Raw genomic sequence first — 26596 nt, forward strand, 5'->3', positions numbered from 1 at the left:
ACTATTAAATGTCTAAGTGAGATTAGTTTGATAAACACACAATGTAGGAACTGTTCAGCTTAAAAAGAAATGAGGAAAAATAAAACATAAAAAAAAGAAATGAGGAAGATGTCTATGCTTTGAAACAGTGTTTTCCAGGGTAATTTTCTAAATAAAAGCAAGGGATGGAGGAATTTAGTATGTGGCCTTTTGTGTAAGAAAGAAGAAGAAATAAGGAAGCATAAATATACCTGTTTAACTTTTTAAAACATAGATACAATAAGAGATGAACCAGAAAGCAATAAAGTTGGTTACCCACCTTACAAGAGTCAGTGGTAGGGTAAGGCAAGGAAATGATATTTCTCCAACTTACATCTCCTGATTTTTTTGATAGTCCCTAAAACTGAAACAAATTCACTAAGGATGTCAAGGGAGATGCAAACCAAAACCCAGCTTATTTCAAGTTAGTAACTATAACCACAACTGAAGGAGAGAGAAATAACAAATCCAGGTAATTCTTGAACTTGATATTCTATTGCTTGGTTTGGAGACAAGAGATTACAAAGAAATTCCGAATATAAAAGTTCATTTTTATAGCAGTATAGATGTTATGCTTCTGAAACTTATTTAAATATAGAAAAGGATGGAGCATATAAATGTTAATTTTGTTGGAGGCCAGGGTTTTCAGTAGAAGAAGAGAGCAACAAATAGGAATGTGGGAAGGTAAGGAAAAGCCCTGTAGGGATGGAAAATGTAAGTGTGAACTCATGATTTTCTAAAATACATTGTGTATATATATAAGACAAATGTCACATTTTTGTGTGCATATTTATTCCAACTCACATGCACTGAAGGGCTCCAGAATCAAACAGATACCCTAGTGGCAATGAGCACATGGACCACCTAGGTCTTTATTTCTAACATTGCCAATAAAAGAAACCAGGGCTCTCTGGAGAAATGGTTGATTCCAGATTTGAGACAGAAAGTGAGTAGAAGATAAGCCTTGACTGTCTTGTGATACCAGAAAGTAAAGAAATGCTCAAAAATGATAGGGCCATGTCAGAATGACACAGGAGTCTGCCTGAATGGGTTCCAGCTGGCCGAATCTGGCATGGTTTGAACCCCCAAATAACAAAGGACAATAGGGAATTATAAACCACTGAAACATAGGAATCCAGAAGTTAAAAGCCATAAGAGAGGAAAGAGAGCTTTTCTTTACAGAAGAATACCAGCTGATGGATATGGAAGGATTTCTGGGATTGGAAAATCATAGTAAAAGATTGGGCAAAAATCACTGAATGCTAAATCTGGAGTGACATTTTGATGAGCACTTTATTCACATGGTCTTGAAGTGTCCTCTATAGTAGTTGTTTAATTGCTCAGTCGTGTGTCCAACTCTTTGCAACGCCATGAACTGTAGCCCACCAGGCTTCTCTGTCCCTGAGATTTTCCAGGCCAGATTTCTAGAGTGGGTTGCCATTTTCTCCTCCAAGGGATCTTGCTGACCCAGGGATTGAACACATGTCTCTGTGCCTCCTGCATCAAAGGCAGATTCTTTACTGCTGAGCCACAGGGGAAGCCCCATCTTCCTATAGACTGCTTATTTAAGAAAAATAGTAAGACTTTAGTGAAGAACCAGATGGCAACTAGACCAAGTCTTCAAACTTATCATCACCAGTAAGGGGCAGATGGACACATGTAATCTGGATTTGCTTCCCTGAGAAAAGTATCATCAGTTATGTAGTATTTCAACTGGGAATATACAGTCTGAATCTAATGATGCTGCTGCTGCTGCTAAGTCGCTTCAGTCGTGTCTGACTCTGTGCAGCCCCATAGACGGCAGCTCACCAGGCTCCCCCATCCCTCAGATTCTCTAGGCAAGAGTACTAGAGTGGGTTGCCATTGCCTTCTCCAGAATCTAATGATGAGAAAATCTCAAATCCAAAAAGAAGGAATTTTTATCTTAGTAAAGGAGAGGAAATCTGTGCAAAAGAATTCCAAATAATTTGTGTAGATAGTCCACCCTTATGGAGGGGGTGCTTAATTCCCAACTCCTTAAGCATGGACTTCCAATAGTTCTTCCAAAGAGTAAAATATGGAGGAGGGGAGAGGAGTAATTTTAGAGTAGAGAAAACTGACATACTTCTCAGGCAAGTAATCAAGGTCAGCATCAACAGGGATGAACGATGTTGAAGGATTTATCCTTGATGTAACAAAGGACACTTGATATCTGTGATCTTCTTCCCAAAAGTATAAACCCAGTCTAATCATAAGAACATTGTACAGGAGGCAGTGATCAAGACCATCCCCAAGAAAAAGAAATGCAAAAAGGCAAAATGGTTGCCTGAGGAGGCCTTACAAATAGCTGAGAATAGAAGAGAAGCTAAAGGCAAAGGAGAAAAGGAAAGATGTACCCTTTGAATGCAGAGTTCCAAAGAATAGCAAGGAGGGATAAGGAAGGCTTCCTCAATGGTCAGTGCAAAGAAATAGAGGAAAATAGTAGAATGGGAAAGACTAGAGATCTCTTCTAGAAAATTAGAGATACCAAGGGAACATTTCATGCAGAGAGGACACAGTAAAGGACAGGAATGGTATGGGCCTAACAGAAGCAGAGGATATTAAGAAGAGGGGGCAAGAACACACAGAACTATACAAAAAAGATCTTCATGTCCCAGATAAGCATAATGGTGTGATCACTCACCTAGAGCCAGGCATCTTGGAATGTGAAATCAAGTAGGCCTTAGGAAGCATCACTACAAACAAAGCTAGTGGAGGTGATGGAATTCCAATTGATCTATTTCAAATCCTAAAAGATGATGCCCTGAAGGTGCTGCACTCAATGTGCCAGTGAGTTTGGAAAACTCAGAAGTGGCCACAGGATTGAAAAAGGTCAGTTTTTATTCCAATCCCAAAGAGAAGCAATGCCAAAGAATGTTCAAACTACTGCACAATTGCACTAATCTCACACGCTAGCAAAGTAATGCTCAAAATTTTCCAAGCCATGGTTCAACAGTAGGTGAACCATGAACTTCCAGATGTTCAAGCTGGATTTAGAAAAAGCAAAGGAACGAGAAATCAAATTGCCAACATCCGTTGGATCATGAAAAAAGCAGGAGAGTTCCAGAAAAACATCTACTTCTGCTTTATTGAGTATGCCAAAGTCTTTGTGTGGATTGCAACAAACTGTGGAAAATTCTTAAAGAGATGGGAGTATCAGACCACTTGACCTGCCTCCTGAGAAATCATATTGCAGGTCAAGAAACAACAGTTAGAACTGGACATTGAACTGTAGATTGGTTCCAAATCTGGAAAGGAGTATGTCAAGGCTGTATATTGTCACCCTGCTTATTTAACTTATATGCAGAGTTAAAAGCACAAACTGGAATCAAGATTGCCGGGAGAAATATCAATAACCTCAGATATGCAAATGACACCATCCTTATGGCAGAAAGTGAAGAAATACTAAAGAGCCTCTTGATGAAAATGAAAGAGAAGAATGAAAAAATTGGCTTAAAACTCAGTATTCAGAAAACTAAGATCATGGCATCCAGTCCCATCACTTCATGGCAAGTAGATGGTGAAACAACGGAAACAGTGAGAGACTTTATTTTCTTGGACTTCAAAATCACTGCAGACTGTGACTGCAGCCATGAAATTAAAAGATACTTGATCCTTGGAAGAAGAGCCATGACCATCCTGACAGCATATTAAAAAGCAGAGACATTACTTTGCCACCAAAGGTATGTCTAGTCAAGATTATGGTTTTTCCACTGGTCATGTATAGACGTGAGAGTTGGACTATAAAGAAGGCTGAGTGCCAAAGAATTGATGCTTTTGAACTGTGGTGTTGGAGAACACTCTTGAGAGTCCCTTGGACTGCAAGGAGATCCAACCAGTCCATCTTAAAGGAAATCAGTCCTGAATATTCATTGGAAGGACTGATGCTGAATCTGAAACTCCAATACTTTGGCCACCTAACATGAAGAACTGACTCATTTGAAAAGACCCTGATGCTGGGAAAGATTGAAGGCAGGAGTAGAAGGGGACAACAGAGGTCGAGATGGTTGGATGCCATCACCAACTCAATGGACATGAGTTTGAGTAAGCTCTGGGAGTTGGTGATGGACAGGGAAGCCTGGCGTGCTGCAGTTCATGGGGTTGCAAAGAGTCAGAAACAACTGAGCAACTGAACTGAATAAATACATTTTGATATGTCCACACAGTAATTCCATCTCGCTACTTTATGATAAAAATAAATGAATTACTGATACTCATAACAGGGACAAATCTCATAATAATTATGCTGAGTGAAAAACTGTACCCCCCCCCAAAAGAAGCTGTATGATTTCATTTATATTTAAAACTTTGAAAAAATTAATGTACAGTCACAGAAAACAGATCAGTAAGCTACTTGGGGAGAAGGCAATGGCAACCCACTCCAGTACTCTTGCCTGGGAAATCCCATGGATGGAGGAGCCTATGGGCTACAGTCCATGGGGTTTCGAAGAGTTGGACACGACTGAGCGACTTCACTTTCACTTTTCACTTTCATGCACTTGAGGAGGAAATGACAGCCCACTCCATTGTTCTTGCCTGGAGAATCCCAGGGACAGAGGACCCTGGTGGGCTGCCGTCAGTGGGGTTGCACAGAGTCGGACACGACTGAAGCGACTTAGCAGCAGCAAACTACTTGGGGAACGGATGGGGCCAGGGGAGGGAAAGAATTTACAAAGCAGCATGAAGAAACATATGGTGATTATGGACAGGTTCTGTATCTTGACTGTGGTGATAGTTTAATGAGTGCTGTATTTGTCAAAACTTGCCAAGACAATGATAAAAGGGATGTCCTTGGATTGACAGCTGTACAGGAGGTCTAGAAAGCAACCATATATTGGAGGAGGAGGGATGAAGGTGGCTCCAGGATAAAAATGAACCTTTGACAGTTGAAGGATTTAGAAAAAGGCAATAGATACTTTTAATAGAGATTAAATGAAAAAGGAATGAGACAATTGCTAACTCCAGGAAAAGTTATACCAAAATGGAATACAGAGTTTCCTGGTGGCCTAGCAGTTAGGGATTCCAGCCTCTCACTGCTGTGGCCCAGGTTCAGTCCAGTGACTGGGCTGAGGAGCAGTAAATACAATCACATAAACACTGGGCATATTCCCCTTGTGTTCCTTGGATGACATATTCTGTGTTTGCAGGGTCCGTGGAAGAGATTAGAGAGTATCTCTCTAGAACAAAAGTCCTTAAAGATGCTTTGGAAAGGGCTGCATACTGTATATTCCTCTTAAATTATTGTAATGTTCACAATGTGTTAAGGGTTCGTAGAGGGCTTTGAAGTAAGGACAATTTCCTAAATATGTTTGATCATAATCCTTTTTTTTTAAATGTTAACACCCTTTAATTATTAACACTAAAATGTTTGACTCTCCGAAATTTTAGGTTTATATTCTCTTAACAAGTTGAGTCAGAATAAGATACTCTATTGACACTAAAGGGTCAGTAAATATGTTAGCTGCTAAGCAAGCTGACTATCAAGTGGACGACAAGCTTCTATGAAAACTCTGGGTTGTAAAAGATAATCTCTGCATGGAGTTAGGGTGTATGAATTTATTAGAACTTACAATTCTAGCTAGTTTTTACTAAATGTATATTCCAGGCATTGTGAAAAATACTTCATAGTGTCTTTATGTTGCCCTCAGGAAAAAAAACGTATGTCAAACTTATACTCTGGCCTTCAAGGGCTCTGGTAATCTGAGTGTAGCATCCTCCTCATACCCCATCTCACCAGGTACCAGCTACCCTGACCTTTCAATGCATCAAGTATATGCCAGCCCTAAAGCCTCTGTCTTGCCTTTCCTTTGCCTAGAATATTCCAGCACCAGATACTCAGTTCAGTTCAGTTGCTCGGTCATGTCCGACTCTTTGTGACCTCATGGACTGCAGCACGTGAGGCCTCCCTATCTATCACCAACTCCCAGAGTCCACCCAAACTCATGTCCACTGAGTTGGTGATGCCATCCAACCATCTCATCCTCTGTTGTCCCCTTTTCCTCCTGCCCTCAATCTTTCCCAGCCTTAGGGTCTTTTCAAATGAGTCAGCACTTCGCATCAGTTGGCCAGAGTATTGGAGTTTCAGCTTCAACATCAGTCCTTCCAATGAATATTCAGGACTGATTTCCTTTAGGATGGACTGGTTGGATCTCCTCGCAGTCCAAGGGACTCTCAAGAGTCTTCTCCAACACCACAGTTCAAAAGCGTCAATTCTTTGGCACTCAGCTTTCTTTACAGTTCAACTCTCACATCCATACGTGACTACTGGAAAAACCATAGCCTTGACCAGATGGACCTTGTTGGCAAAGTAATGTCTCTGCTTTTGAATATGCTGTCTAGGTTGATCATAACTTTTCTTCCAAGGAGCAAGCATCTTTTTATTTCATGGCTGGAGTCACCATCTGCTGTGATTTTGGAGCCCAAAAAAATAAAGGCCGTCACTGTTTCCCCATCTGTTTGCCATGAAGTGATGGGACCAGATGCCATGATCTTCATTTTCTGAATGTTGAGCTATAAGCCAACTTTTTCACTCTCCTCCTTCACTTTCATCAAGAGGCTCTTTAGTTCCTCTTCACTTTCTGCCACACTGGTGTCATCTGCATATCTGAGGTTATTGATATTTCTCCTGGCAATTTTGATTCCAGCTTGTGCTTCTTCCAGCCCAGCGTTTCTCATGATGTACTCTGCATAGAAGTTAAATAAGCAGGGTGACAATATACAGCCTTGACGTACTCCTTTTCCTATTTGGAACCAGTCTATTGTTCCATGTCCAGTTCTAACTGCTGCTTCCTGACCTGCATACAGATTTCTCAAGAGGCAAATAAGGTGGTCTGGTATTCCCATCTCGTGAAGAATTTTCCAGAGTTTGTTGTGATCCATACAGTCAAAGGCTTTGGCATCGTCAATAAAGCAGATGTTTTACTGGAACTCTCTTGCTTTTTCGATGATCCAGCAGATGTTGGCAATTTGATCTCTGGTTCCTCTGCCTTTTCTAAAACCAGCTTGAACATCTGGAAGTTCATGGTTCACGTATTGCTGAAGCCTGGCCTGGAGAATTTTGAACATTACTTTGCTAGCATGTGAGGTGAGTGTAATTGTGTGGTAGTTTGAGCATTTTTGGCATTGCCTTTCTTTGGGATTGGAATGAAAACTGACCTTTTCCAGTCCTGTGGCCACTGCTAAATTTTCCAAATTCGTTGGCATATTGAATGCAGCACTTTCATAGCATCATCTTTTAGGATTTGAAGTAGCTCAACTGGAATTCCATCACCTCCACTAGCTTTGTTCGTAGTGATGCTTCCTAAGGCCCACTTGACTTCGAATTCCAGAATGTCTGGTTCTAGGTGAGTGATCACAACATCTTGATTATCTGGGTTGTGAAGATCTTTTTTGTATAGTTCTTCTGTATATTCTTGGCCCCTCTTCTTAATATCTTCTGCTTCTGTTAGGTTCATACCATTTCTGTCCTTTATTGACCCCATCTTTGCATGAAATGTTCCTTGGTATCTCTAATTTTCCAGAAGAGATCTTTAGTCTTTCCCATTCTATTATTTTTCTCTATTTCTTTGCACTAATCACTGAGGAAGCCTTTCTTATCTCTTCTTGCTATTCCTTGGAACTCTGCATTCAAATGGGTATATCTTTCCTTTTCTCCTTTGCTTTTCACTTTTCTTCTTTTCACAGCTATTTGTAAGGCCTACTCAGACAGCCATTTTGCTTTTTTGGATTTCTTTTTCTTGGGAATGTCTCCCTGTCTCCTGTACAATGTCATGAACCTCCGTCCGTAGTTCATCAGGCACTCTGTCTTATCAGATCTAGTCCCTTAAATCTATTTGTCACTTCTACTGTGTAATCATAAGGGATTTGATTTAGGTCATACCTGCATGGTCTAGTGGTTTTCCCCACTTTTTTTGATTTAAGTCTCAATTTTGCAATAAGGAGTTCATGATCTGAGCCACAGTCCACTCCCGGTCTTGTTTTTGCTGACTGTATAGAGCTTCTCCATCTTTGGCTGCAAAGAATATAATCAGTCTGGTTTCAGTGTTGGCCATCTGGTGATGTCCATATGTAGAGTCTTGTCTTGTGTTGTTGGAAGAGGGTTTCTGCTCTGACCAGTGCATTCTCTTGGCAAAACTCTATTAGCCTTTGCCCTGCTTCATTTTGTACTCCAGGCCAAGTTTTCCTGTTACTCCAGGTGTTTCTTGACTTCCTACTTTTGCATTTGAGTCCCCTATAATGAAAAGGACATCTTTTTTGAGTGTTAGTTCTAAAGGTCTTTTAGGTCTTCATAGAACTGAGCCGCTGCAGCTTCTTCAGCGTTACTGGTCGGGGTGTAGACTTGGATTACCGTGATATTGAATGGTTTGCCTTGGAAATGAACAGAGATCATTCTGTCGTTTTTGAGATTGCATCCAAGTACTGCATTTTGGACCCTCTTGTTGATGGCTACTCCATTTCTTCTAAGGGATTCCTGCCCACAGTAGTAGATGTAATGGTCATCTGAGCTAAATATTCAAGGCAGATATTCAAGTAACTGCCTTTTTTGTGCTCAGGATCCTTCCTTAATCTCAGTTGACTGCCCTAAGGGCCTTGTCCTTTTCACGTGCCTTGTATTATCACATGGCCTTGCTTGAATTTTCCCACCTGTGGACTCATCTGCTGTAAACTTGATGAAAACCATTGATCTCTCTTTAGCCTCTCTGAGAAACAAATGCTTGCTGAATGCTAAATGAACAAAAGAAAGAAGCCCATCACTTGCCCAGGTTCATAGTTCGTAAATGGCAAAGCTGAATCTCAAACCTGGGTCTGTCATAATTATGTGTTATTAGCACCACATTTTATATAAACAAGGATTATCCTATTCCCTACCAGCTTACCAGTATTACCAATATTGTTAAACTTTTCCTTTTCAATTGCCTTCAGAGTCTTATTTATTTTTTTGAAATCTTCTGTTGGTAGCAGATTTTGGTTCTTTGAAGATACATGTGATTTATAGAAATAACTAAGATTTTCAGAACTGAATCTGCTGAATAATCAGGCTGGGGGAAACAATAGTGGGAGATTGGGAGACTAATTCTAAAGTGACTACAAACAGCTTTTCCTTTTTAAATTGGGTCTAAAAGAGAGTTCTGAAAGAAGAATAGTTTTTTTTTTTAATGTGGCAATGTTTGTAGAACATTTGTAGAGCCTCCCAAGGGGAGGACTTCTTAAGATCGTATTCACTTGAGTGTATAATATTCCCATTTTATGGATTGAAAAACTACTACTTTTGCTTTCATAGTTACACATAATACAAATGGAAAATCAGTTCCCCTCCTCAGTGAAACTGTTTAATACAAGCATATCTGAAAATGATAGTTTATTTAGTAAAACTAAGAGATGCATTTCCATGGTTTTATCTTGTCAAGCTTTGGAAATAGATTTCAGCTTTGTTACTGGTCATGTTAAGACTTTAAACTAGCCAGGAAAGAAATTGTGCATAAAGTGTAAGATGATACCAAGAAACTTACAACTGAGCAAAAGAAGAAGATAGGTACCAAACTCTAAAGATTTTTTGGCTGACAATTTTCATTCACTCTGTTGTAACTCAGTGTATGTTTAGTAATGGTTTGGTGGTTTGTTTGTGGTTTTTTTTTTTTTTTTCATTTCAAATATTCCTTTTTTTTTTCTTCTCTTTGTTATGTCCTGCTTTCTGTTAACTTTCTTATCACTGAACTTGAAGTTTTGGAATTGATTTCAGGAACAGTTGGAGTGGTGGTGGGTATTAGTTTGGGGATATTTTGGTGGCTTGAGTGAGGGAATATTGGGAGGAACATATGAGTAGCAGTTGCTCAATGTGATACATAGTTATCTTTGTGCTTGTTTTTTTTAAAGGGCATAGTGTTTAGCTGGAGATAATTGGGTTATGTCTAACTATTTATGTTAAAGAAAGAAACGAAATAGTGTTACATGTAGAAATGCTGTCTTCTATAGTTTTTGAAATAGCTAATGTCTAAAAATTGTCTCCCCAAAATTTAAAATTTGCAGTCTCTCCAGAACTCTTAGTGATTTTTAAAAGCATCTATGTATTTCCTGGATGCTCTAAATTATAATAAAAATTTAAAATTTTAGAGATAAAAGGCAAATTAAGAAACCATCTATTTGTTACGAGTATTTCACTACTTTTTAAAAAAATCATCTGATCACATTTTTATAGAAAAGTAATATATCTAGTTTATGGCAAAACTTGTTACAGCTTCTGACTCCCATTCCCTGTTTGTTCCATCATTGTTACTCCTTTTAGCTAGCATGGTAGTTAACAGGTTTATGCCTCATGGAAATGAAGGGCTGCATTTTGACACAGCCATTTAGATTTTCATTTTGCAAACCTCATTTATCACAGTTTGAACTAAGGTCTTTTGGGTGGTGTACATGAGCGCTGTATCATAGTTACTGGTTTCTTCTGCTTTGAAGACTGAACATTCTTCACCATCCGAAAGGCAAAGAAGAGACTCGTTCGGGATGTTTGACGGTTATGATAGCTGCAGTGAGGACACAAGCAGCAGCTCCAGCTCTGAGGAGAGTGAAGAGGAGGCTGCTCCTTTACCTTCTAGTCTCCCGATCATCAAAAACAATGGCCAGGTGTACACATACCCAGATGGTAAATCTGGCATGGGTGAGTATACTTCAGCTCAGGTGAACTGCCTTCACCTTTTACATCCCTTTATATTTGAGGGTATGTTTTAATTCCATTTCTCATGTCACTTCCCTTAAAATTTTTAAAGAACAATTAAGAAACAGAATCTGAAACTTACAGTTCTAGATAAGATCACTGGATTTGTGTTAGATCTCTTTATTAACAAGTAGAACAAAATGAAAACAAAAAGCTGTTGAGAAACTTCATATAATTCGAAGTGTGTAAGATAATAGACTTCCAGAATTGAGAGACACTTTCAAGGTAAGTCTCCCTTCTCTAACAATTCCTTATAAGTTTTCTGTTTTAACACTTCAGTGATAATGTATCTCTAATTACCAGAATATTCTTTATATTGAACCAAAATTATCCTTACTCTGACTTTTGTCCTTTTTTCCTTCACACAAAAACATTTATTTTTAGTGTTTCTCTTGGGCATACCAAGTAAACCTAGTTGCTTCAAGCATTTCTCACAGCATCACAGTGTTTTAATTCATCAGTATCCCACTCACTTTCTTCTGGAGATACTTCAGATTGTGTGGTTGCAGGGTGGCAACTTGTCCTGACTGGCCTGAGACCCTCCTGGTTTTAGGGTTATCCTGGAAAAGACCTCCGGCAAATAGTTGGTCACCCTGTGTGATTAGAGCAGAGGTTGTTCAACGTTTATCTCTTCTTCAGGACACTGTGTTTCCATTTAGGCATATTTCTAATTCAGTCATCTAATGTTGAATGCAGTATCTTCTGATTGTCATTTTCCGATTTGACGATTATGCCTTATAGATCATATTCTAATATTTTGATTAAAAGTTAAGCATCAAAGGGCCTGGTACACAGTCATTCATATCATATCAAAGAACTTAACTTCATTTATCAAGACCCAGTAGGTGTGGTCATCCAACCAGTTAATAGCTACCTAGATCTTTTCTACTTTAGCTTGAATTTCTTAATCCTTAATTGACAGAGCTACATGAGAGATTTTGTCAAATGTGTTAACTCCTATTAATATACATCTTGCCATGATTTAGTTATAACATACCAATGTGGCAATCTATCACAAGAGGGAGCTTTATATGTGCCGGATTCTGTTTTAAAGATACAGATAGGAATAATATAGAATAAAGTCCCTGGTGGAGCTTACATTCTAGTCATGGGAGTTCTAGTTTGACATGTTCAGTTCTTGGCAAAGTCGTACTATCCCCTTGGGATTGCATTTTTTTTTTAACCTATGTGATCCGCAAACCTTTTAATCTGTTCTAGAATTTTTACAACAGAAAGTCATTCAGGCGAGATGAATGATTTTTCCCCCTTAGATCCCCTTTATCTCTCATTCTCTGGTACCTTACATTTTTCCATGATTTCTCAGAATTTCTAAGTACTGGTGAAACTGTAAGTCCCTCCAGTTGTAACTGTTGAGGTGGAGATTTAAACCCATTGAAGTAGTTGTTTGCTGTGTTATCTTTTTTCCCCCAACTTTATTGAGGAATAATTGACAAATACAGTTGTATATGTTTAAATGTATAAATGTTCATAAATGTGATTTAATATTACATGTACCTAGTGGAATGATTACAAAGATCAAGATAATTAACACATCCATCACCTCACAAAGTTAACTTTTTATTTATTCAACTGTGCTGGGTCTTAGTTGTGGCATGCGGACTCTTAATTCCCTGACCAGGGATCAAACCCAGGCTCCCTGCATTGCGAACGAGGAGTCTTAACCACTGGACCACCAGGGAAGTCCCCAAAAGTTAATTCTGTGTGTGTGTGTGTGTGTGTGTGTGTGTGTGTCATGTGAGCACAAGGTCTACTCAGCAAGTTTCAAGTGTATAATAAGTAGTAGCAGTAACTATAGTGACCATGCTATATATCAGATCGTCACAACTTGTTCTTTTTATAACTGAAAATCTGTGCCCTTTGGCCTTCATCTCACCATTTCTCCCTCTTCTCAACCCTTGGCAACCACCATCCTATGAAATAGGCTTTTTATTTTTTTTTTTAATTCCATGTATGTAATGCTATACACTGTCTTTCTCATTTTGGCTTATTTCACTTGGCATAATCCCCTCCAGTTTTGTCCTTGTTGTCAGAAATGACAAGATTTCCTTCTTTATATGGCTGAATAATACTGTATTATAATGAATAATATCTACTTTACATATACATATGCATTTACATATACATATATGTATAACTTGTTTTTTTATCCTCTCATTCATCAGAAGGCATCTAATATGTTTCTCTAACTTGGTTATTGTTAACAATGCTACAGTGAATGTGGGAGGGCAGATACCTTTCTGATATACTGAGTTGCAGTCAACTAATTTATGATAAGGGCACCAAGAACACTTGATAGGGAAAGCGTAGTTTTTTTTAGTAAATTATGTTGGAAAATTAGATATCCACATGCAAAAGAAAAGCTGGATCTGTCTTACACCACTCAGAAAAATTAACTTGAAATGGAGTAAAAACTTAAATGTAAGACGTGAAACAATAAAACCTCTAGAAGAAAACATAGGGAAAAAGCTCCTTGACTTTACTCTTGGCATTGATTTATTAGGTAAGACACTAGAAGCACAGCTAATAAAAGCTAAAATACACAGTGAGATTACAACAAATTAAAAAAGGTTCTACTCAACAAAGGAAACAATATATTGAAAAGACAGCCTACAGGATGGGAGAAAATATTTGTAAACTCTATATCTGATAAGGGGTTAATATTCAAAATACATGAAGAACTTGTACAACTCAACAGTGCAGAAAAAGCAAATAATACAATTTAAAAATGGACAAAGCACCTGAATAGATATTTTTTCCCAAAGAAGACCTGCAAATGGCCAATAAATACATGAAAAGGTGCTCAACGTCACTAATCATCAGGGAAACGAAGATGAAAGCCACACTGAGATATCACCTCATGCCTGTTGGGATGGCTGGTGTCAAAAAGACAAGAGATAACAAATGTTGAGGAGGATGTGGAGAAAAGAGAACTTATACACTCTTGGTGGTAATATAAACTGGTACAGCCATTATTGAAAACCCTATGGTGATTCCTCAAAAATTTGAAAATAGAACTACTTTATAATTCAGCAGTCCCACAATTTGTATGTCTTTTGAGATTCACTTTTTGTTACCCTTATGTTTCAGTCTTCACAATATTTTAAAGACCTGTGCTGCACTTTGTATGAATCTTCAGTTGTACTGCAACTACTTTTCATCTTTTGTTTATAATCCTTTCAAACATTAGAGCTTATAATGTCTGGCACAAGGTGAGCACTAAGGAAATGTTAGTTGAATCTAACTTAGGTTTGTGTATTTTGATCCTTTTTAAAGCCTTTTCAGACTTTATTGTCAGTCCTTCTGGAGCCTATAGCCATGGCATCATTCTAGTCTTTCCCCTACCTTTTATTTAGATTTTTCTATCACATGTAACAGAAGAAATTTTCTATCTGCCTGAAGGAATGTTTTAAAAATTAAAACCTTTAGATAATTGGAGGAATTATTAAACTGTTAGACGAAAATCAGTTTTATGATCATAACACCAGTGTTTTTATTTGTTAATTAGCTACCTGTGAAATGTGTGGAATGGTTGGTGTGCGAGATGCTTTTTACTCTAAAACAAAGCGTTTCTGCAGTGTTTCATGTTCAAGAAGTTACTCGTCAAACTCCAAGAAGGCAAGCATTTTGGCCAGACTTCAGGTAACGGTACAGAAACCTTCTTGTTCTTTTATCTGTTATTTCTATGACTTTCACTGTTTGTCTGTCATTTGATTGTGTTTCACTACACTCCACCTTTACCTAACCAGCCTGTTAGTATTTTATACCCCACATTTTTAAGAAATATGTGAGCCCTAGAGTTTGTCCATTCTATAAAATTTGAGCAGCTGTTATAAATAGAGAAGGCATACTATTCAAAGTAAACTATGAATTGTTTGTCTTTTTTTCTAAATAAGTATAAATGTAATAAATATCTTTATATGTATATCTATATAGATATAGATATAGGCATGTCTCTCTCTATATATATATATATAAAAATTTAAGCCATTTTCCCCCCTGGTTTTCTTTGAAAGTTTCGTAATTAGTATCAAGGTAGAAACTTTCAGTGTTGGCAGGGAATGATTTACCCTCTGGTTTTATTTTTCCATTATCTTTGGTTTGTACTTTTGATTGCAACCCATTTGATACCTTGACCAAGGGTATTTGGTTAATCCAACTAACCTTTTTGGAAACAATCATAATACTAAAAGAAAATCGTCTTTCTGTAAATGTACATCAACACCTACAAAATGACTGGAATGCCTACAAAATGACCACTTATTGCTATTGTAGCATATAAACAACTTTATAAAAGCATCACATAGCTGATTTTTGTAATATATTTTATTTGATCACATTTGTTGTTTTCTTCTTCATCTTATTGTAATAAGGTAGCACATAACACTGAAAGGATTATTTAAGTTCCCCAAGTTAAGGAAATACATCACTTAGATGTATTTCTGTATTTCAGATAGACAGCCCCTAAAGATCCTGAGCAATGGTCTGTACCCAAATGGATGGCAGTTTGTCACACTGTGAATTTGGCCCATGATCATTTTGTCATTGATCTTTTGCATTAGCGCTAAAGGTATAAACCTCAGTCACTTGCTGTTTAAACATTGAATTATTTTTTTCTTATATAAATAGCAGTGCTTAGCAACCTGCATGAGTGAATAACCACTGGATTTATCTAGTACAAGATGGAATCAGTTATTCACCACAGCCTATATTTTAACATTTTATGGGATATAATTTTTTATTAATATATTAATTTGCATATTGCTATTTAAGTCTGTGCCAGCTGCGCTACCCATATTAGATATCTACATTGTAGCAGAACTCCAGAAAACATTTCTCATGTGAATTTTCTTGTATGTTTCCTCTGCTTTAATAATTTTCTAAACCCTCAATGTTTCCTTAAAATGAGTAGTATGCAATTAAGTTAGTTTTCAGATTTGGGGGTGGGGAATGATAAAGAATCCTATTTACTTAACTCTTCTTGTTTTAGGGTAAGCCTCCAACAAAGAAAGCAAAAGTTCTTCAGAAACAACCTTTAGTTGCTAAACTAGCTGCATATGCTCAGTATCAAGCTACCTTACAAAATCAAGCAAAGACTAAATCAGGTAATATGGGTGAATGCAATAGAGGTAAAATACTTGGTACTAATTCATCTAGTTTTAATTAATAACATTTTAATTTTAGATTCTGTTAACTAAGCTATTTCTGTTCCCTATTTGTACATATGACACTAGGCTTCCTTGATTTCAGTAAATTATCCTAGAAAAGTCTAGTGTTCACAAGTTATGGTGCTTGTGACAGTCTCCTTAATAATACTCTTATTTGGTTTATTATTTATTTTTTATGCATTGATTCTCTAGCTGTGAACAGTGGGAAACGTTGTGGTGATAAGGCAAAGAAATATGACATTTATTAGGCTTCAAAGGGATTGGGGAGAAGAGAGTAACAAGAGAAGGAGATTGAGGAAAGGGTCTTTTCTAACAGAAAGATTCTTAACAGGAATGTGAAAGCAAGGCAGTAAGTAGGGAGTAAGACAATAAGGAGCCATAGTGAAAGTATTAGGTGGTAAATACTGGATAGAAATTTCAGTGAAGTGTGCAGTTAGAGCTTCATGGGAATAAAATACAGGAGCAGTCAGAACAGTGTTTGTTATCCTGAACGTGTCTTCTTTCAGTGTTCTTTGTTTCTTATGATTGGAGAGCTCTTGCCTCACTTCCCAAGGAGCATACCTTGTGTGTAGAAAAGTTAAACTATTTGTTTGCAAATACGATACATGCTGAAGTTCATGTTTATTTACAGAAGTTTTGTCTTTATAGGAAAAAATTTAGAGGTGATACATTTGTGTCACTTCACAGTATAAAGTAATAACCTTCTTACAAATAAACGATCTGAGAACTCCAATATATCTAAACTTATTTTATTTCAGCAGCAGTCTCCACAGAAGGTTTCAACTGGGGTAACTACATCAATAGCAATAGCTTTATAGCAGCTCCAGTTACCTGCTTTAAACATGTGAGTATGGAATTTTCTGTTTGTATTGAAATGCTTAGTCATCGTTTAAATCTGAAGGCACAGTAGCATTTTTTAAACATCTTATCCTTAGAAGGTCTTTATTTTATACGTCATAATGGAAATGTTTCTTTTTTATTAATTATTGTACTTACTAATAGTTACATAACCTTAAGTTTTATAAATAAAGGTTTCCTTTAAAGACATTGCAAGTTAAAATTATTTTAAATGGGGAAGGCATGAGTCTCATCCAATTTTCATATTAAGTTGAACCATATAAAATTACTTGTTTTGTGTATCAAAAATAGTTGGATATTAGCAAAATCATATGGTTCAACCTCACAGAAACCATCCATTGTATGTTACCTAAATTTTTGTGATTTGATCTAATAATTGAGAAGAGGAAAGATCTAGTTTTGTTTGGTCACAAATATAAAATCACAAAAACAAAGAAGGAACTATTAGCAATATAGTATTGTGGACTGAATTTATTTTTTGCAAGATGTTCTTTTTAACAAGTAGATTGTCACAGACGTTTGAAGTAATTAAGAGTTATGTTTAAAATGTACCAATGATAAATTCTTTCCTTTTGATTCAATTATTTGTGCTTAATTCTCTTCGATACTTTTTTAACCTGTAAGTTTTAATTTATATTTAACGGTTCTATCTGCTACTGACTGTGTATAAGAAGAAAAGAATTTAGAAAGTTAATGAGTAAAGTTTTGTGTACACTTAACATATTGTTAACTTAGGGCTTTCCTGTTAAATAATAGCATGTGAACAAAACTGAGCTTGAGTTCTTGCTGTGGAAATCAAAATAAATTTTAATTCATTTGTGGCCAATAAAGGATCTTGATCAAGGCCAAGCATATTAATTCAGTGGTAGAAATAAAAATTAAAGCCAAATTCAGTCGTTTGCTAACTTTTCTTTCTGGAAAGTACAGGTGTTAAGCCCTTAATCAGTGGCCTGCTATCTGAACCAGCCTCAGTGGACTCGATATAGCTTCAATATACTGTAGCTGATATATTTTATTGAAATGTTGGTAGTAATGTCATACTTGTGAGAGATGTTAAATATATGGCCCCAGTAGCTTTCATGAGAATTACGAAACAAATTTAACTCTCCTCTCTTGAGAGAGTTCTTTTCTGGTACAAAGAATATCAGAATTAGATTAAGTCCTCATTTATAATAACTCTTCCATTGCAGCCTTCTGGAACGTTTGTTTGTTGTTTCCTTCTGAGTGGCCTTTATCTCTTTTTCCATCTTTATTATTTAGTATTTTGGTTTTCTAGGTTTACTATCGTAACCCATGTCCAGCTATTTTATATAAATAGTCAGAATATTTTAAAAATAGTATTTCAAAGTCCCAAGATATAATATTTTATTTCATGACAGTATCTTTGAATAGTAATACTGTGTTAAACTTCTTTGCAAGAAAATCTCTATTATAATGAAATTGTTTTTTTGTTTTACAAAAAATAAATTGAAATTTGTTTTCTACAATTGAAAAAAGAATAGAGCAGCTAGCTTTAGCTATATGGTTAATAAGGATACTATGGAATCTCTTTTTTCTCATTTACAATCAAAGTATCTGTCACCCAGTGCCTTCCTGCTCCACTCATCTTCCTTCACTGTCTTTTCCTTATTAACTAGGAAACATTTTCTATTTTTAATGTCTTAGTGTATTTTAGTGCAAAATGAGTTTGCTTTGTTGCCTTAACCAGCATTTTTATTTGAAGTCATTTGATTTAGAAGGTAAGACTTCCTGTTGTAGTAGATTGTGTCCTTTAGAGTTGACTCTTCATGGTTCTCCCCCATAAACAGTTTTTGTGGTCTCCAAGGGAAATTACTAGCTTTTAGTTTTATTATTGCTAGGAGGAGCCGCAAGCACAGGGTCCTGCCTTGACTCGTCAGTTTTCCAGTCTTCTAACACTTGATGCCTGCTCCAACACTTGTTCATCAGCAAGGCCCCTTCCTCCACACTCTAGACCTGCATTGTCTCCAACTTGAGCACACATTAAGAGCCTTTCCCTACTCTGAGAGGATTCTTTTTTCAAGCATAATTTTTAAAAACATTAAATCTGTAAGAATTCCCTGGCACTCCAGAGATTAGGATTCTGTGCTTTAACTGATGGGTCCTAGGCTCCATTCCTGGTTGGGAAACTAAAATCCTGCAAGCCAGGCAGCACTGCAAAAAAAAAAAAAAAAAACGTCTAAAACCATGGAAACAGAACTGTTCTGGCTGAACCAGGACTTGAGTGTAGGGTGGTGTCACAACTTTGCCTGCCTGCTTCTTTAACATAACTCAGCCTCTTATGCAGTAAGAACCACAGGTAAATATATATTCCAATACTTAAAAGTGATTATGATTAGTTCTAAAAGCATAGAATTTCAGTGGAATTCCTCTTTACCATGGTCTGTCTTTAAATTTCTGGAAAGTTTCTGCAAAATATGTCATAGGACAATACTGTCTCTGAATATTGCAGTAATTATGCGTAATGGTTTATATAGTCAATCACTCAGTTACTTTTGACATTCTTTATAATTATCAGTGTAAATGGAGTCAAGTTGTCATTAAATATATCTGCTTAGAAATCTGCATATTGTTGCTGTATATCTGATGCAACTTTCATTTTATCTAGGTGATAGTTTTCAGACTTCTTTGTTTTTTAAGCATTACAATTCCTCTTTTTTCTAGTAAACATAGCTAGAATAAAGGAAATTCATACCAATTGGTCTGGAAAGAGTAGAATGAATTGACTGGAGCCTTGGCACCTGACTCTTGGCTTTCCCTTCTTTGGCAGTGTCTGTGGTTGGAAACCACTGAATTTGGTAATATCATTTTTTTAAAAAATTGTATTGGAGTATAGTTGTTTATACAGTATTGTGTTGGTTTCCAGTGTTAGGTAATATCATTTTTAATTATTCCTAAATCATAGGGTCACAAAGCTGTAAGTTATCTTAAAAATCATCTAGTTCATCTACTCCATCTCTTATTATAAATGAAGAAGCTCTTGCTATCTTTTTCAGTAGCTGGATTGAAATTTTCAACTTTGGGCTTTAACCTGCAGTTTTTATTTTCTTTTTAATTCTATTTATTTATGGCCGAGCTGGGTCTTCGTTGCTGTGCAGGCTTTTCTCTAGTCGCGGAGAGAAACTCGAGTTTCAGTGCACAGGCGTCTCAGTCGTGGCTTCTCCTGTTGCAGAGCATGGGCTCGAGGACACATGGGCTTCAATAATGGGGGTGAATGGACTCAGTAGTTGTGGCTCCTGGGCTTTGGAACGGGCTCTAGTAGTTGTAGTGCATAGGCTTAGTTGCTCCACGGCATGTGGGATCTTCCCAGACCAGGGATTGAACCCCGGTCTCTTGCATTAGCAGGCAGATTATTAACTACTGAGCCACCAGAGAAGCCCTTGTTTTTGTTTTGTTTTGTTTTAATGGTTTTGAATTAAGCCCCTATAGGAAAAACCCTTCTGTGTTTCACCTTAACACAACTACCAATACCGTACTTCTGATACCAGATGAGTGGGTTTTCTGCCCATCAAGTATTTCTCTGACACCAGCTGAGTATCATACAATTTAGTTTAATTCTGCCACTGTCTATCTGGAATCATCATCAGATGCCACACTTACAGTCTCAGTCCCACAAGACTGCTGCCACTCCAGACACCAGCTGCAAGTCCCACATTGTCATCTCTGCTTTTGACAGATTAGCTATAAATCAGGGTTCCCATGACCCCTTCTTTGGGTTTGATAATTTGCTAGAATGGCTCACAGAATCCAGAGAAATGGTTTACTATCTTATCATTACGGACATAATAAAAGAGATGAACAACCATATGAAGAGGTGTAGCACAGGATATATGGGAAGGAGCACAGTTTCTGTACTCTCTCAAGTGCACCACCCTTCTAGCGCCTTTACGCACCCGCCAGCCCAATTCTGTGTTTTGGGATTTTTACGGAGGCTTCATCACTTAGGCATACTGGATCATTAACTCAGTCTATAACTCCTTTCCCTTTCCTGCAAGATGGATGATGGGGCTGAAAATTCCAAGAAGCTTTTAATCAGAGTTTGATCTGTATGGTGACCAGCTCCCATCCTGAAGCTATCTAGGGGCCCACAAAGAGATGCCTCATTAGAACAAAAAACACTGCTGTCATCCAAGAAATTGCAAAGGATTTAGGAGCTCTGTGTCTGGAATCAAGGTCAAAGATCAAATATTAGAACAAAAGATATATCTAGTGCTCTTATCACTTAGGAAATTATGAAGGCTGTGAAAACTATACCAGGAACAGGGCCAGAAACTAATCTATTTTTTTATTTCACAGCTTCTAAAAGCAGTAGCCTTATCTTTACTAACTGTGGAAAAATCTTCAAAGTACTTCTGCAGTACTACATTCCAGTTAGGTACCCTATGTTAGTGAAATGCACAGACTATTTTCTCCTATTGGCATTTATGTTTGAACCCAAGAGAGTTGTTCTATATGTATGCAGAATATTTAGCCTTAAAGCATTCTTAATTTTTCTAATATTGTAGTCTTTTAAATAGATACACTCTATTCCCCATTATTTCCTTACAATATCAAGTATAGAGAGTTCCCTGGTACCTAGTGATTAGAATTCCAGGCTTTCACTACCATAGCCCAGATTCAGTCCTTGGTAGGAGCACTAAGATTGCACAAGCCATGCAGCATGGCCAAAATAAAAAAAAAAACCAAGTAGAATATTTCTGTCAAGATTGCAGGGAGAAATATCAATAACCTCAGATATGCAGGGAGAAGGCAATGGCACCCCACTCCAGTACTGTTGCTTGGAAAATCCCATGGACGGAGGGCCTGGTGGGCTGCAGTCCATGGGTCACTAAGAGTCAGACACGACTGAGGGACTTCACTTTCACTTTTCATTTTCATGCATTGGAGAAGGAAATGGCAACCCACTCCATTGTTCTTGCCTGGAGAATCCCAGGGACGGGGGAGCCTGGTGGGCTGCCGTCTATGGGGTCACACAGAGTCAGACATGACTGAAGCGACCTAGCAGCAGCAGCAGCAGCAGATATGCAGATGACACCACCCTTATGATAGAAAGTGAAGAGGAACTAAAGAGCCTCTTGATGAAAGTGAAGGAGAGTGAAAAAGCTGACTTAAAACTCAACATTCAGAAAACTAAGATCATGGCATCTAGTCCCATCACTTCATGGCAAATAGATGGGGAAACAATGGAAACAGTGACAGACTTAATTTGGGGGGGCTCCAAAGTCACTGCAGATGGTGACTGCAGCCATGAAATTAAAAGATGCTTGTTCCTTGAAAGAAAAGCTATGACCAACCAAGACAGCATATCAAAAAGCAAAGACATCACTTTCCCAACAAAAGCTATGGTTTTTCCAGTGGTCATGTATGGATGTGAGAGTTGGACGATAAAGAAAGCTGAGCACCGAAAAATTGATGCTTTTGAACTGTGGTGTTGGAGAAAACTCGAGAGAGTCCTTTGGACGGCAAGTAGATCAAACTGGTCAACCCTCAAGGAAATCAGTCCTGAATGTTCATTGGAGGGACTGATACTAAAGCTCCAATACTTCGGCCACCTGATGTGAAGAGCTGACTAATTGGAAAAGACCCTGATGCTGGAAAAGATTGAAGGCAGGAGAAGGGAACGTCAGAGGATGAGATGGTTGGATGGCATCACCAACTCAATGGACTTGAGTAAGCTCTGGGAGTTGGTGATAGACAGGGAAGCCTGATATCCAGTCACAAAGAGTCGGGCATGACTGCGCAACTGAACTGAAGCATTACAGCCCAGGCCAAAATGTTTCAATATCAAGTGTATATGAATCTTAAAAAGCTAAAATCATATGCCTTTAATTACGAATTTACAGACTTCAAATTTTTTTGTTTGGTACCTGAACTATGTATTCTGATGTCAGTTTATTGATACTGTCCTTGCTAAAAGCAGAAATGTAATCATTCTACTTTTTTTCTCCCTTGGAAATAGTTATAGTTACGTAATTTTTACAAAGGTCCTTTACCTCCACAAACAGTTTGTATTGCTTACATGATGTTTTCTAATCCTCTGTATTGGTCCAGCTATTTTGAAAGGGATAAGGTTATTAATATATCTTTGCAACTGGCATTAAAAATATTTTTTGAATATATACATTAAGGAGAAAAAAGGCTTTTTGTTTGTGTATGTGTGGTAACAATGGTTTATTAGTAAAACTTGGGTCTATGTTTATTAGTAAAATAGTCTCTTTCAAATAAAACTATTCTTTGTTTTTTTCCCCTAGCTTTAACCATGCATACATAACTCCATTGAAAATAAATATGACTTCACATCCTTTGTAACTGAAGGTAGAGTTATCAGTATGTCATCCTAGATTGCAGAGTTTCTTTCTAATGGAAGAAGTTTTCAGTTTCTGGTACTTGTTAGTACTCTAATTTAGCTATTGTGTTGCCACAAAATAAATTCTCTGCAGGAAAGCAGTGGCTTCTGATATATATATAATAAAATATAATAAAAATAATCTGTTTCAGGGAAGGCCTAAGTAATCTAGGTTATTTTCATTTAATATTTTTTAAAAATTATGGACTACTTTATGCTTTTCAAATTAGTAACCACTGCTTCCTTTCTCTTTTTACGTACACTAGCATTCCATCATATTTTTTTGGGGCTTTATTTATTTACTTGTTTATTTTTGGCTGTGCTGGCTCTTCGTTGCTGTACGCAGGCCTTCTCTAGTCGCTGCTAGCAGGGCCTTCTCCAGTCGCAGTGTGCAGGCTTCTCGTTACAGTGACTTCTCTTGTTGAAGAGCAGCTAAGCTCAAGAGCGCACTAGCTTCAGTAGTCATGGCACATGCCTGCTTAGTTACCCCACGGCTAGGGTTTCCAGACCAAGGTTTGAACCCACGTCCTCTGCATTGGCAGGTGGATTCTTAACCATTGGACCATGAGGGAAGTCCAGCATTCCCTCATTCTTAATCTGATTTTCACCCCAAGCATCCCATTTTCTCTTTTTACTTTCCTTGTACTCCCATCCCCCTGCTATTGTGCGTGCGTGCTAAGTCACCTCAGTTGTATCCAACTCTTTGTGACCCTATGCACGGTAGCCCTCCAGGCTCCTCTGTCCATGGGATTCTCCAGGCAAGAATATTGGAGTGGGTTGCCATGCCCTTCTCCAGGGGATCATCCCCACTCAGGGATCGAACCCCCGTCTCCTAGGTCTCCTGCATTGGCAGGTCGATTCTTTACGACTAGCACCACTTGGAAAGCCCTCCCGCTATGACCCAACCCCAAAAGTAGGTCCTGTTATCAAATCAAAAGGTGAGTGGACTTTCTGGAGAAAGAGGGAACTGGTTTATTTTTCTGTTCCTACTTTCTGTCAATTCCAGCAAATGACATTTAGGACTTCGAATTCTTTTCTAGTCAATTTCCTATAATGCTTTTTCCCCTTTTGCCCATATAATAGTTTATCTTTCTCTCCTAGTTGTACTTTAGTCACCATATGCCTATTAGTCAAAGTATTTTAATGGTGGCTTTTTGTATATTTGGAATATCGTTAGTAGGATCAATAATAGTTACCAGTGTACAACTTCAGGGCTAACTTCTGCCCGCTTGAATTCTATTACTACTGAAGAATGTGATTATCAAAAGTTACAGGTTTTCAGCTCTGTGGAGGGAAATCTGTATTTCTCCCGCAAAGCATCATGTGTGTAATGTGTCAGTCTTCTGAGAGTCTAAATACTAGCCATCTGGGCTATTGGACTATCTGGAAATGTTCTTAATGTACAGAAAAAGTAAGAATCCCATCCAGTTACTTTCTTATGGACAGTCAGGTGGAGGTTATCATACATTTGTGTTGGGGAGCCCTCAGCATTTGGATTTGGCCATGACCTGCAGGACCTGATGACAGCTTACCTTGCAGGGAAGGAGAGTCGCTCCCAGATAGCCCTCACGAGTGGCCCTGGAGCAGGAAGTGATGAAGCAGATCTTCCTGGTTTGGGAGGAACCTGAGGTGGACCTCTCGTCCTGAGTCTGGAAGGTAAATTTGTTGTTACCTGTAAATGATGGTTCTGCTAGTCCATGCTATGCCAATCCAGACTTTCAGAGGTATCCCTCCTGCCAGCAAGAGAAGACAGATGACTTGGCTGAAGATGGCTCTCGAGCCCTGGGTCATTTAGTCTTCCACACTTAAGAATATCCATTTTAAACAAAAGGGCAGCTGTATCTTTAAAATTCCTTTATTATTTCAACACATTGAGCACATACTATGCAGTGACGATTGTGCTCTTTTTTGTTATTGTTTTTGTTCATTTTTTTTCTTAGAGTGAACCATATGGATTGGTTTAAGAGGGCCTAGCAGAACCACAACCTTACAGGCAAGAACAAATGTCACTTTCTGCTACTTTCTCCTATACCAATCCAGACTGTAGGGACGAAAACATAACATCCCCCAACCAAAGTGAGCGTTAACTTTATTTTCTAAGTGAGCAAGCATATTGATACTTGTTTTTTTAATAAAATGTGACTAAAAGTTATTTTCTCCAAACAACTGTTAAAAGACTTAAAAAAAAAAAGTCATTGTCACACCTAACTCAAAAGGGAGTCCTATATACCAAATTCTTTTAGCAGTGTGCTCATCTTTACACATAGCTTGTCAGCATAACCACGCGTCTTCCTTCTTAATGAAAAATAAAGCCCATTTCATAAGACTTGGCAGCCAAACAAAGAGGAATGGATATCCTACCTTAATTTAATGCATACGTCCACTACATCTGTCCGCTGAAATTGGTTTATCCTCACAGAAATTAATACATGGTCTTTGTGTTAATATATGGTAGCTTAATCTGTTACCTATCTTCCTTCCAGCCTCTCCTTTTCTGATCATATCTGCTGGCAATAGGGATGGCCCTACAGTCTAGAATGATATAGGGGGAGATAGCAGAACCTGAAGAGTCCATTCTTTCCATTTAAAAATAGCAGAAAGAGGTAGTCATAATGGATGTATTATTTTTTGTACAGCTCAGGAAGATAGTTATGTGTATCCTTCCAGAATTAGAAATACTTGAGATAGGCCACTGTATCCAAGTGATTGAAGTATATTCTTTGCTTGCTACTTAAAGAAATAGCCATAAGTTGATTCTGTGTTTGGTTTCTAGACTTATCCTAGTTCAGTATTATTTGACATTTTCTTCCTGTCCTTCAGAAATTCCTTAAGCTATTGAGAGCATACGGGTTGAGTACTGTTTTAAGCTAACCCCCTTTTGGGTTAGCGACTACCCAAGATGAGCAGCCTTGCATGGAAGACATTTGTCCAGTGTTCAGATGGACTAGTTCGCGTGACTCTTGGATATCTTTGTGTTTAATCATCTTTTAGCTTCGAAGCTATTTTGTCTTTTCCTGATTTGTTCGTGTTATCAAGTCTTTTACATCCTTACCTAATACTTCTTGTGATCAGGGTTCTGAATTGTATTTAATGAGGAGCTGATTATCAAGGGCCACAGAGACTGTTTGGTATTATCAGCATTTAAATTCCTAAATTCATTTTGGTTTTAATTAGCCAAATTAATTAGCTAAATTCCAAATAATGGTAAACTGCCTCAAATTTAAGGATTAAAATGTAATGGAAATTGTAATTTGGAAACACACTAAATGTTGGCAAATCCCTTCATGATATTCATTTAATTAGTTTTCTAAGTCCCCATCTTAACCATTTGTGTGGAGGCTGATTACTACCAGATCTAACATTGAAAGTTTTCTTTGTTTATTGTAATTCCTGCGTGAGAAATTTTGAAATAATAAATCATTTAACAATTTACCATGTACG

General features: G+C 37.7%; 1 protein-coding gene across 9 annotated transcripts in view; it reads left to right on the plus strand.

The window, feature by feature from the left end:
- Positions 1 to 26596, plus strand: part of MBTD1 (mbt domain containing 1) — a 68027-nt gene that overhangs the window by 17744 nt on the left and 23687 nt on the right. For 4 of the 9 annotated variants that reach the window (XM_027517491.1, XM_027517492.1, XM_027517490.1 and 1 more), the window contains 4 exons: positions 10489 to 10690; positions 14274 to 14413; positions 15756 to 15870; positions 16692 to 16777. In XM_027517491.1, the coding sequence (XP_027373292.1) occupies positions 10537 to 10690; positions 14274 to 14413; positions 15756 to 15870; positions 16692 to 16777 (495 nt within the window). In that variant the 5' untranslated portion in view covers positions 10489 to 10536. The remainder of the gene's footprint in view (positions 1 to 10488; positions 10691 to 14273; positions 14414 to 15755; positions 15871 to 16691; positions 16778 to 26596) is intronic. The other 5 variants (XM_027517498.1, XM_027517499.1, XM_027517496.1 and 2 more) reach the window with 4 other exon arrangements.

The sequence above is a fragment of the Bos indicus x Bos taurus genome, chromosome 19 (genome assembly GCF_003369695.1).
Source record: "Bos indicus x Bos taurus breed Angus x Brahman F1 hybrid chromosome 19, Bos_hybrid_MaternalHap_v2.0, whole genome shotgun sequence".
Taxonomy (NCBI): Eukaryota; Metazoa; Chordata; class Mammalia; order Artiodactyla; family Bovidae; genus Bos; species Bos indicus x Bos taurus.